Below are 12,570 nucleotides of genomic sequence, written 5' to 3' on the forward strand. Positions count from 1 at the left end.
ACAACTTACTGCATAACTCACACTAGTTTGAAATATTTTAAAATATCTACCAAGTTAGGCTAGTTTTTTTTTTGAGGTACTTTTGTTAGTCTTAAAATAATTTAGAAAGCTCATGCTAGTTCTTTCTTAAACTTTAAATGAGTTTGAGTTGACTTATTAATAAATTTTTTAGTATTTAACTTTTAAATCTGGCTAGGTTATAATAATTTAGGCTACATTTTTTGCCTCAAAAAGTGGCAACCCTGTTTAACTGCAGATAAATTCATTTATATAGTAGTTAGCAGCATTTAATGATCAGGGTTGCCAAAAAACCTGGAAAAACCTAAAATTCGAGTAGTTAAAAAAAAAACCTAGATTTTTTAACAATTTTAACATATTTTAAGTAGTAAAATTTCAATTGGACACAAAAATATATCATATAGATAAAAAAAATTGTCATCTTCAAAATTTTTTTTTTTTATTAGAAACACATTTTAAGTAGCTTTACAGTATCTTTTCAATGTTTTTATACTATTTAACATAGTTTTTTAGCTTGTTTCATAGCTTTAAACTAAAAATAGACCCCAAAATGTGTACTTTTAAAAACCTGAATAAAATTTACCAAAAAAAATTGGCAACCCTGAATAGTGTTTACTAAATAATTCATACAAAACAAAAGCTTATAGATGCAGCTAAAGCAGAAAATAAAAGATTTACTATAAGCCTTTTTTTTGAAGTTTTTTTCTTGAAAGATAAGCAACAGTACTTTTTTGCTTAAACTACAGATACTTTTGTAAGCAGTTAAATCTTTTGAGAAAAATTAAGTCTACAGGTTTAAGATCTACTTATTTTTTTACAAGGTTATCTTACATAGCTTTATCATTGTTATCATCCACTTTAAACAGCATATAATTTAAATTGAAAATCTAGTGATTTAATTTAGTAAGAAGAACTATTTCATTAAAAATTCACCTTCTCTGTCTTTTGTAGCCAACCTTCTTCAAATTTAAATAGTAAGCTAATTACTAATATCTAAACCATTCAATAATTTTTTTTCTTAGTTTTGAAGTTTTTATAATTCAATTAGTTGGCTTACTAAACTCAGAGCCAAATAAGATGCAAATAATTTTTTTAAACTTTTGCAAAAATAAATGAAAAATAAAGTTAATTATAAAAAAATTGAAATATGTTTTTAAAACTATTAAAAAAAATCAAACAAGTTCATCTCATGGTATTTTTTATATTGTTTATTTTATTGTTGTTTTTTATTTGATTGTTATCCAAACTAGGAACCGCTCATTTCCAACCAGCTATCAAATCCCAATCTGTCAAATCCGAGAGAACCGCTTACTGACCAAGGGTTAGGGGTAACAGTGATAGTAAAAAATAATAAATGAAAATAAAACAAAAGTGTTAAGAAAAAAATTAAGTAAAATAGAAAAGAAATTATGTGGGAAATGATTGGGGATGGGAATTGTCAGTATACCATCCAAACTATATTTTAGTAAAGAACCTTATAAATAATTTTAGTCAAATAGCATAACTCAGTTATAGATTGAATTGGATAATTTTGTTTAAACTTCAAGTTTAAAGAATACAGGGCTTTCTGATCAATAGTTTTCAAAAGGATAAACAAATTCGATTTTCTTTTTTATTTTGGTTTTCTAGTATATGGTGCTAATAAATCATTAATTTTTTTGTTCAGAAAATAATATAACAAGCATATCAACTCAATGAATTTAAAAATGCTTTTATGTTTAAAGTCTATTATGATAAATTTTATATATCCTTTATTTTACTACTTTTTTCTAAAACTTTAAGAATACAATTTTAATATTTTTAAGTTTTTTTTGCAAATATTTTTAATGTTCCCAATGAATTTTCAGGTAGTTTAATTTATTTAATATGGGAAAACCTAGAGGCTTGATTGCAGCAAGAAAACTCCGCAACAGAAGGAGAGAACAAATTTGGGCTGACAAGGACTATAAGAAGTCTCATTTGGGCACAGCTTTAAAAGCTAATCCTTTCGGAGGAGCTTCTCATGCAAAGGGAATAGTACTTGAAAAGATTGGAGTTGAAGCTAAGCAGCCAAACTCTGCCATTAGAAAGTGTGTCAGAGTGCAGCTGATAAAAAACGGAAAAAAGATAACTGCTTTTGTACCAAATGATGGTTGTTTGAATTATATTGAAGAGAATGACGAAGTACTTGTTGCTGGTTTTGGGCGATCTGGACATGCTGTTGGTGATATACCTGGTGTCAGGTTCAAGATTGTCAAAGTTGCTAATGTTAGCTTACATGCACTTTTCACTGGAAAGAAAGAAAGGCCACGATCATAAATTACTTAGAGGAATTATCAATGCTGATTTAAGTAATTATTTAAGGACACTATCTTATACTCTGGCAGTATTTTAATAATGTTTTAATAGTTTTTACTTATTACAGAATAGGTTTATAGAAAAAAGACAATCATTATTTGTTTTTAGTCGTTTTGAACTATTCGCTTGACATGTTAGGTTATTTTTCGTAGGGAAATTATCTATTTATATTTGTAATTTAAATTACATTTGTATTGACAGAAGTACATATAGTTAATATGTCATATAGAAATCGCCAACCTAGTGAAGTGGAGCATATGTTTTCACTTAAGGTATGAATCACTTTCTTTTTAAATGTGATATCTTTATTTACTTGATTTTTTTGTATGTAATTAATTAAAACATGAATTTTAAGTTTTTTTTTTATTGATTCCTATTGATAGGATGAAAATTACTATTTAAAGTATTTTTTCGGAATTTTTTTTTTCATGAAAAGGTGGACAACATACCATATAGAACAACACCAGAAACTTTAAGACGTGCTTTTGAAAAATACGGTGATGTAGGAGATGTTTATATTCCAAGAGATCAGTGAGTTTATGCTATTTACTACAACTTTATTAATTTTATTTACTTAGTTTTGAATCTTATCTTGACTAGTTATCAAACTACACTATGTTTTATATCATATTAAATCTCTTAATTCATTAAGATTAAAGTGCTGAATTCTTTATAAGTTTTATATAATCAAATTTTTTTTAAATCATAACTTTAAGTTTTCTAACGCAATAAATGTTTCATAGTTTATAATAATTATATTTGAGCAAAAACTTTTCAAATCTTTTTATGGTTTTAAAAACTGATGCTAAATTCTACAATGACAACCAGTAAGGTTTATTTTATTTTACTTACTTACTTATTGAACTTGAATAAAGATTGCTTAAGACTAATTAAATACATTTAAAATATTTTACATAACATAAATCAATCAAATCAAAAATTTTAAAGGTTTTATTTATCAAATATATTTGTTTGTTTTTAGGTGAATTTTACATATTAGTATTTTTTTTTGTATTTGAATTCCTATATTTTAAAAAATTTACCTTTTCCTCTGTCTGATTATGTCATAGTAGAGATATTTTTAATAACAATTTTACTCTTATTTTAATATAAAACAAAACTATCAAAAATATAAAGTTTATATATTCTATTGGAATTTATGTATCCAGTTTTCTGTTTAATATCAAGGTAAAACAAATTTACAATGATACTATTAAATGTTGCATAAAAATCTCGAAAAAAAACTTTTATACAATATTTTTAAATTTATTTATGTCCTAATGTTTGACAGACTCATGAGAAAATTAATATATTTTCCTAAATATTTATTTAGCAAACTTCTTTCTCTATTAAAAGCCAAATGCAAAAAAACAAATTAAGTTCATGATTTTTGTAAAATGTTATTAGTGTCATATAGAAGTTTAGGTATAAAATAAAGCAAATTAATCGTTAGTTAGTTAGCAAAATAATTTACACAACTTAAGTTTTTTTTTCACATAAATAATGTTGATACTACATATAATCATAAAATAAATAATTATAAATTTGTTTTAAAAGTTAAACAGTTTGCTTTTAACGTTTATAAAATTTTTATCTGATAAATGACTCTAGTATTTTACTTTAAGAGCGACTGAACTAAATGCCCTGAAGTATTTCTCTATTTTGCACAAAATCGTTGATGCACATTCAAATTCACTTGTTTCCTCAAGTTGCCAATACTGTCCCATAGTTTTTTAACTGCTGTTTTGTTACAATACAAAATTGGTACTAAATAATTCAACACAGCTACACACGAGAGTCGCGCGGGTTCGCGTTTGTCAGGTTTTACGACAAACGCGACATGGAAGACGCAATGGACGGTATGGATGGAAAGAGGCTGGATGGCAGAGACCTGAGAATCGCCGAAGCCAAGTACGGCAGGCCTGCGAGGAGAAGCAACTACGGAAGAACCAGACCGAGCCCATCGAGGAGGTTCAGCAGAAGGTTGGACTGGTGTTTTGTGTTTTGAAACTAAGTTTTTATTTGTAATTAATCAAATAAACTTGTTACAAATATTTAGTTTACTATTTTCATTTAACGATGTTTTATGATGTTAAAAATTAATTCTCCTTGCGTTTGTAATCCTTCGTTTTATACTTTTATTTACAAGTTTTTAATGATTTATTTTAATTAACAATATGTAAACTTAATTCGTGTTCCAAAACAAGTTTTGTTTTTCTGAACTTAGCCAAGTAATTATTGTATCACTGTCACCAGGTCCAGGAGCAGGTCACGCTCGCCACGCCGGCGAAGGTCACGCACGAGGTCGCCTCGCAGAAGGAGCAGATCGAGGTCGAGGGACAGGAGATCAAGAAGCAGGAGGGACGAGAAGTCGAGATCGAGGAGCCGCGGAAGAAGGTCGAGATCCGAATCTGTGAAGAGAAGAAGATCTTATGAAAAGTCCAAGTCCAAAACGTTTTTTTTTCATTCAGTTTCTTATATAGAATTGCTTGCAACTAAAAAATAAAAATAAAACTAATTTATAGAAGAACATTAATTTAAATAGCGACTTTTTTAATTATTGAGAGTTGCAATTATTGTAAGCTAGGAAAATGTTTTTCAATTTAAGTTAATTTCATTTTACCTTTTTAAGTAAAGCATCACTTTTTTTGATACCTTAGTAATTTAAAGCATCTGCTGTAGTATGTCATATGCAATAACATTTTACAGTCGCTCAAGGTCTAAATCAAAGTCTGAATCCAGGTCCAAGTCTGCATCCAGATCAAGGTCAAGAAGCAAGTCTAGGTCCAGATCAAACTAAGCATAGTGAAGCAATTTTTATCAACTTGTATCATACCATGGTAAATAATATTAGCAGTAAACTCATTCAACACAAACTAACATAAAAGTTTATATTGTTTATATTTTTTAATCTTTTGTTGTTGACTTGTAAAGACGTTCTGCTTTTTTACTAATTAAATTGAGTTCATTGTGTACATAGACTTTGTCAAAGCTATAATAAAAAGCTTAAAACTGCTGTTTCTAGATTTTATTACGATTACATTAAACTCTAATAAAATGTGTGTCTAATATAAATTTCTTAATTAGTTGCTGAGCTGTGTAAGCTGTCCAGAGTAAGCAGTGTTACCTGAAAGTAGTAGCTGTTTAGTTTGCTGGCTGTAGTACGGAGACAGGGCTGTATTGTACTGTTTTCTAGCAGATTTGTATGATAGCGGAGAGTTGTTGCAGATAAGAGTTATCATGCTGTAATACCACTTGTCAAGTTATATCACGTTCGGTAGTTCGCAGTTATTTACAAGCCGCTAACGAGACATATATATGGGCATTTTACAGTGCACCCTTAAGAAAATCCTATAACTGATTGTTTTTTCAAATGAAGGTTTCGAATTTGGTGCAAAAAGATCAAATTGGTTACTAATAAGGTATGTCTGTAATACTTGTAACTTGTTTATAAAAGTTTCATTAATTAATAGCCAAATCCATTTCAATTTTGCATTAAAAATAAAATTTAATGACTGTAATATTTTCCGAAAAAAAGTAAGTTATCGGATTCTAAAAAAAAATAATTTTATATAAGTAGATTAGAACTTAATTTAAGCTTCAAAAAGCTTTCCAGCTGTGCCGAATGTTTTAAATTATCCCTTTATTTCAAGTTTAATTAAAATTTAGGGTTACTTATATCTTTGAATATTAATTGAATTATTTTATTTAAAGTACTTTAGTAATTCAATAGAAAACGGGCGAAATCTAATAAAAAAGGCGATTATTTTATAATTCCTGCGTCTTGGGTAATTATGAAAGAGGGAAACCTTTCCTATATTAGCGGCTATTAATGCTTATATTTCCTACACTATCATGCATCTAGTCTTGACGAACTGAGTGTATAAAAGTTGCCGCCAGATTTAAGAAAGCTTATACGGTTATGCTTTAAAAGCAAAGTATACTCGTCTACAAAACTGTAGACAAATAACATATGTGTTAATCAGTTCAATTTTTGTACCAGCAATTTATATTAAGTTGCTAAACACAAGATTTTAACCTAAAAAGTAGCTACTGTATTCAAGTTAAAATTTTCCAAGAAACTATTAATGTTTATGACAAGAGTCGAAAACGTCCTGCCCTTGACGCATGGCGAATTTGGTCTGTTTTTTTAGTATAAAAAATCAACACGAGTTTCGCTTTAAATGCATGTTATATTGATTATATCTATAGATGTATGAGGTTTTGGAACTTTTTTTTAAATTCTCTGACAATGAAATCTAAAGTGTTACGCTGCAAATGTTGTATAAATTGACGGTCAAATTAAACAAAAGTTACAGTTCACTTAAGTTTATACAATTTAGTGTTTATGTTATTAGGAGAAATTTTCATATACCTGACTAATACAGCGAAATGTTGTTTGATGAAGTTTACTTTTCAACTCTAGTGTTGGAAATAACTGCAATTCCTTTTAGCGTCTTGATCTTCTGTTTTATTAACCAAAAATTATTACGGTAATGTATTTAGTCAAGTTTCATCACTTTTTATGATCATAAAATAAAAATATAATTTCCAAAATTTTTTAGATAACTTTGTTAAACTTAATTTGTTTTAATTAATCGATATCCCAGCTCTCAATAGTACTTTTTAAGTTTATATCATGGTGACCACAAAACCTGAAATTTAAGAAATTAAAAAAAAAAACTGGAATTTCAAAAAAATTTTACATGTTAAGTAGTAAAAATTTTATTTGACACAACAAAAATCTATAATGTAGATAAATTAAATTTTGTCATCATTAAAAAAATGTGATTAAAAAACACATATAACGTAGCTTTACAATATATTTTCAATGTTGTTATACTACTTAAGACAGTTTTTAAACTATAATAGACCCAAAATTTTAAACCTGCAAGAAATTTTTCTTAAACTAGTGGCCATTCTATTCTGTTAAATGTGTAATAAAATACAGAAGAAAAATTAAATATAGAATTGTGTATATTTATATATAGTCTATTTAGTTAAACATGTTAATTTTAGTTTAATAAGTTTATAAACTGTGTCAAAACATTTATTTTTTGTATGTAAGCAATTTTATTGGGAGACGGTCAATTTGACACGAGAAAAATAAAAGTTTCAACCCTGTCAAAAAAGTCCTTTCTTGCATGTTACCTAACCATATTATTGCCAGCAGTCATAAGTATTTAAAGGTTACCTCATACTCAAGTAGGTAAAAAGTTAATGAAAACTAAGACTTAAGTAAACAATGTAAATGTGTTTTGAAGTATTAGAACAGGGGTCGGCAAACTGCGGGCCAAATGTGGCCCTCAAAGCCAAAATGTTTGGCCCGCGAGGTAATTTTTAGCTAAAAACATACTTTTTTAAAACCATGAAAATAAAAGGATTTGTATTAAATCTTAGGTAAGGCTCCTATTTCAATAACTACTGTTTACTAGTGGTTAATTATTGCTTACTTTTTTATATATCTGGCTTAAAACTGTATTTTTTAACCAATAATGCAAATATTTAAAAATAATTGCGGCTCTCGAAGACTTTTTTATAAATAGTGCTGCCCGCGAGCATTTTTGTAAGAAAAATTGGCCCGCGGGCCAAAAAAGGCTGCTGACCCCTGTATTAAAACTAGTTCGATTTTTTTACTAAAAAATTATTTTAACATTTTTTGACTAAAGTCAGGTTAATATTTAAATAAAATGAGATTTAATTGTCGATATTGTTACTCAACTTAAGTTCTTTCTACCAATTAATTTTTGTAACTTCGAAAGTATAAGTTAAATTTTTGACCAAGACCGTCTTTTATAACTGAAAACTAAAGCCTACTATCTAACAAAGTTATACATTTCTAAACTTTAAATCTTTTAGTAATTCAAATAAAACTACCGTAGCTAAGTAGTGTTATTAGAGTTTTACTATAAATAACATTGTTTAAAAAAATTAAACCTTTAGTTTATACAATAGCTTCACCTAGTTTTAGTTTGTCGAAAATTAAAAAAAATATTTTAGTCGTAATAGTTTAGTACCGTTCTAACACCAACATATAAGTAAAACTATCGTCGCATGTCACTAGTTGCCATTAGTCACTAAACAGCTATGTAAGTTATAGTATATTTATGAACTTATTTTATGTAAATAAACAGTGTTTTTAGTGTAGTAGTTAAAATACAATAAATTTTGCTAAAATATTTAAACAAAGTTTTTCGACATTTATTTTGCTGTAAAAATTCAAAACTGACTATTTCGTTGAAATTCCTGCTTAACAAATATTTTCTATAAAACAATACAGTATAAATTATTCTTAATATTAAAATTTTTATTACGTAACACCAGCTGAACTTGTCTTTAAAGTATTCTAAATCCACTTAACATTGACAGCGTGTAAATAGGGGCTTCCTGAAGTGGGCAATATCACTCTTTGGGTGTGATAATTAGTAAGACTGCAAAAAATTATATATGTAATAAGACAAGTGGTAGTATTTTTTAAATCTCTTTCAAGGTAGAGTTTATGAAAATAAGTTTAGAAAACCCTGATGTAAATATTCAAAGTATAGTGGGCCATTTTTTGCTTTGATTAGGGTCCTAATTTTAAAAAAGAACCGGATCCTAGCTGAGATTTGGCCGGATCCAGTAAGTTTGGAAAGACTTTGTTTTCCGCGATCAAGGTTTTTTCAGTTTTATATACTTGGATTATTGTGTTATGAATATTTAATATATATAAAATTAGTCAAGCGAAACAAACTAGTAGTTTTCAGGGTTCGTGCGCGTCAGGCTAAATCAGTTTTTTTGAAAATATTTGAAAAACGTCAGGCTAAATCAGTTTTTTTATTTAAAAATTTGAGAATCTCAGTTTTTCTCAGTTCAAATGCTTGAAAATTTTTGATAAAAAAAAATTGAGAATTCTTTTTAAGATCAAATTAAAATGTGAATTTTTTTCTAAATAAAGATTTAGTTACTAAAGAATAAATTAGTCAGTATTTGTAAAAATAAATGCTTAACACTTTTTGTTGAAACTCTAAAAAAATTTTAAGAATCTTCATTATTTTGTTTTGAGCAGATCATTTACGTCATAATTATAAAAATTCATAAAACAAATACAGCTTGCTTTATACCAAATACTTTTTAGATTAAAACTGTTAGCAGTTTATTCATATATTTTACTGTTTGTTTATAGTTACTAGAGATATTCACAACACTAAAACTTAGCTTTAAGATATAAGTACTAAGTTTTGTGGGAGTACAAATTTTAGGTACAATTCGTTTTTCTTTACAAAAACGAAACATTAAAGGTTTTTTTTAAATTTTAGTGTTAGCTTTTTAAATCTGATACGACGTCAACAATCACTGTATTTAGATTTCACGATTTATAATTATGTATCAACTTTAAGTATTAGTCAAAATACTATAGCAAACATTTTTCACTTATTTTAATACTCTTGTAAGCATTTCATTTTAAATTTTAATAAAACACGACAATGCACGTCGTTTTATTATAAATCTTCTGCTTATAATGTTTTTACTTAGTGCTTAATTAAATTGAACAATTGCGTTTAGTAATATATATTAATTTTTTCCACTAATAATAGATTAGATATAACACTTATTTTAAAACTTATCACTGAATTTGTTATGTTAAGGGCATAGGGGAGTCAATCACCTTTTTCACAATTTAGTCTTATTTTATTAAGTTGTAATTAAGCTATGAGTTGGTTTTTGCAGTTTTTAAAGCTCAACATATTTTTGAGTTAAAGCTGGTTGAAGTTGGAGACTACAATAGTACTAATCAAGACCCCCCAATACCAAAAATGACTTCTAAAGGGGATTTTCCTTACTTTGAAAAAATGTCAGGCTAAATTGGTCTCAGTCAGGCTAAATGAAAAAAATTTCGCGCACGAACCCTGTGTTTTTGTTGTAAACATACAACCATCAGAGTAAAAACAGTGAATGTTATTTTAAAGTTTCTTGCTGATTTGATTCTTCTAATGACTCAATAATTTAGTTCTCTTTATAAACTTAAAATATTTTCTGTTATTAATATAAAACTAGTGATGTACCGGTTCCGGACTTTTTTTCAAATTAGAATCCGGCCGGAACCGGAATTTTTTTTTCAAATTAGAATCCGGCCGGATCCGGACTTTTATTTCAAATTAGAATCCGGCCTGATCCGGATATCAGACAAAAATGGCAATATCCGGCCGGACCCGGATAGTGAGTCCGGTACATCACTATATAAAACATATATCTAAATTTTAATGTATTTCAATTTGTTAAAATTTTTTACAATTTGAATTTTAATTCTTTTTTAAATTAAGTATAAACTCTACAAATAAGGCTAATTTAATATTTGGTCACTACTATAACTTAAAGAGGCAGCAATTGTTTGACTAAAAATTTTATTTTTCACTTAACAAAATTAATTTATTTTTAGCCATGGTTTAGATCAAAAAAGTATATAGTAATTTAAAATTTTGTTGAACAACTGCTGCCTCTTAAAGTTATAGTGACCTAATACTTTAAATACTTCATTATATATATATACATATAAAGTATTTATTAAGATAATTTTTATTTAAGCAAGAATGTCAGCCACAAACTCAGTATACTAAGTACAGTCCGTATAATTCGGGATGTTTTTTAATTTGTTAAATATTTTAGATAACTCAAGACAATAATGCTTAGTTAAACATTTAAAAAAAACTAATGCTAACTTAGTTTTTTGGAAAAAAAACTAGGTAATTTTAAGATTTTTTTAAACTTTACAACTGTTTTTTTAGATATAAAATTAACCAGTAAAAATACTTTGTTATTACTTATTTGTTTTATGTAACCAACTTCATTAAAAGATTTCAATGCTAATCTCAAACAAAAGGATGTAAGGCTACTGAAATCAGAAGTGAAAATCATAGTTGTCGTGAGACTGGTCAATATGGTCAAGTTCCTATAGTACCGTCTAATAAACCTAAAGCTCAACTACCTAAAAATGATGTTCTCAAAATTTTTATGTTGTTCTATTCTAAATTTAAATTGGAAACAAACACTCACGAAAGTGAGCAACAAAATTCAGTTGATCAAGAGATTTAGACAGAAATTAAGTTTTTTGACAGAAGAAAATTTACCTGCTGAAGTCTTGTCTTAGTGGAATTCAAATAAAAATAAATACATACATCTTGCCAGGTTTGCAAGAAGGTATCGTTCGGCACCACCATCTTCTTTTTATTCTGAAAGGTTAGTTTTAGAAGCTGGTAACTTGTACGAACAAAACGAAATCGATTGCTTCCAAAAACTGGCGAAAAACTTGTATTTCTTCATCACAACTTTTATAGGTTTCTTTGTAGCTTAATAGCGTTGGTATGAGTAAATGTTATTTGCTAAATTTCGTATATGTTAATAGCTGCTAAAGAAGTTATTGTTCATCTTATAGTTCGAAATTTTGTAAATAGAAGTATAATGTAAAGGTTATCACAAAAAAATAAATAACCAGAGTTGCTAAAAATTCTTCAAACCTGTAAAAGATGGAACTTGACAATTTAGGCTTAAAAACCTGGAGTTTTTAACATGTTAAGTAGTAAGATTTCGATTTGACTCAAAAATTCTATCATATAAATAAAAAAAACTATGTCTTTATTAATTTTTTTTATTAAAAACATGTTTAAAGTAAATTTAAAGTATATTTTCAATGTTTTTATACTATTTAAGTCAGTTTCTTACCTTAAACTAACCGTGACCTAGCAGATATAATTTTTCCTTATTTATATCAAATACAATTTATCTAAAGTTTGCTAATTTAACTAAAATTAGAGCTCAAAAACCCTCGAACTTTTATAAATTTCTTTTAAGACTGTGCTTATAAACGATTAATGACATATTTTACACTAAGTACATTTAAAATTCATTGTTGTTTTTTGATAATTTCTCTTTAAATTTGCTATATTTTATGGATTTCCCTATAGATTGTTTTTGAAATTTTAGTGAGAATCCTGCATATAAGTAGATTGAAATTTAATATTTAAACTAAGATTTCCTATAGGTTGATGTTTTTTACAAAGTTCTTTTTTCGAGTGTTAAAATAAATATTTAGACTATAGCATTGTGTTTTTTTAACAAAATATTTGTTCTAAACAAGAAGTATTAAAGTAATTGAATTTTATAAGTTTATTCTCTATTTGAACTACTTAAAACTTTTAGGATTCGTATCTAAAGTTAAAAAATAGATCCGGATATTAA

The 12,570-nt window shown here is 27.2% G+C and overlaps 2 protein-coding genes across 6 annotated transcripts; both read left to right on the forward strand.

The window, feature by feature from the left end:
* The first annotated feature begins 1,871 nt into the window (after positions 1-1,871).
* Positions 1,872-2,552, forward strand: LOC145836096 (small ribosomal subunit protein uS12). The gene has a single exon (XM_082943898.1). It carries the CDS (start codon positions 1,885-1,887, stop codon positions 2,314-2,316), a length of 432 nt encoding a protein of 143 aa, XP_082800024.1. The 5' UTR covers positions 1,872-1,884; the 3' UTR covers positions 2,317-2,552.
* Positions 2,553-2,560: 8 nt separating this feature from the next.
* LOC145836095 (serine/arginine-rich splicing factor 2-like) lies at positions 2,561-12,153 on the forward strand. Of its 5 annotated transcripts, none has more exons than XR_014369880.1 (7): positions 2,561-2,627; positions 2,792-2,886; positions 4,141-4,338; positions 4,612-4,809; positions 5,065-5,195; positions 5,443-5,777; positions 11,190-11,440. XR_014369880.1 is itself a non-coding variant. In XM_082943896.1 (6 exons), the coding sequence occupies exons 1-5, from the start codon at positions 2,574-2,576 to the stop codon at positions 5,153-5,155; spliced, it is 636 nt and encodes a 211-aa protein (XP_082800022.1). In that variant the 5' UTR covers positions 2,561-2,573; the 3' UTR covers positions 5,156-5,195; positions 11,451-12,153. The 5 variants fall into 5 exon arrangements, 2 of the variants coding, with proteins under 2 accessions (XP_082800022.1, XP_082800021.1); XR_014369881.1 differs by having other exon boundaries at positions 11,216-11,440; XR_014369882.1 differs by having other exon boundaries at positions 4,612-4,800.
* The last annotated feature ends 417 nt before the right edge of the window (positions 12,154-12,570 follow it).

The sequence above is a fragment of the Thalia democratica genome, chromosome 5 (assembly GCF_965202585.1).
Source record: "Thalia democratica chromosome 5, ktThaDemo2.hap1.1, whole genome shotgun sequence".
In the NCBI taxonomy this organism is placed as follows: Eukaryota; Metazoa; Chordata; class Thaliacea; order Salpida; family Salpidae; genus Thalia; species Thalia democratica.

Coding starts and splice junctions, on each gene's coding strand:
- LOC145836096 (XM_082943898.1), top strand. CDS start 1,885: ATGGGAAAACCTAGAGGCTTGATTGCAGCAAGAAAACTCCGCAACAGA.
- LOC145836095 (XM_082943896.1), top strand. CDS start 2,574: ATGTCATATAGAAATCGCCAACCTAGTGAAGTGGAGCATATGTTTTCA. Junction 2,628..2,791: donor AGCATATGTTTTCACTTAAG/GTATGAATCACT, acceptor TTTCATGAAAAG/GTGGACAACATACCATATAG. Junction 2,887..4,140: donor GTTTATATTCCAAGAGATCA/GTGAGTTTATGC, acceptor AATTCAACACAG/CTACACACGAGAGTCGCGCG.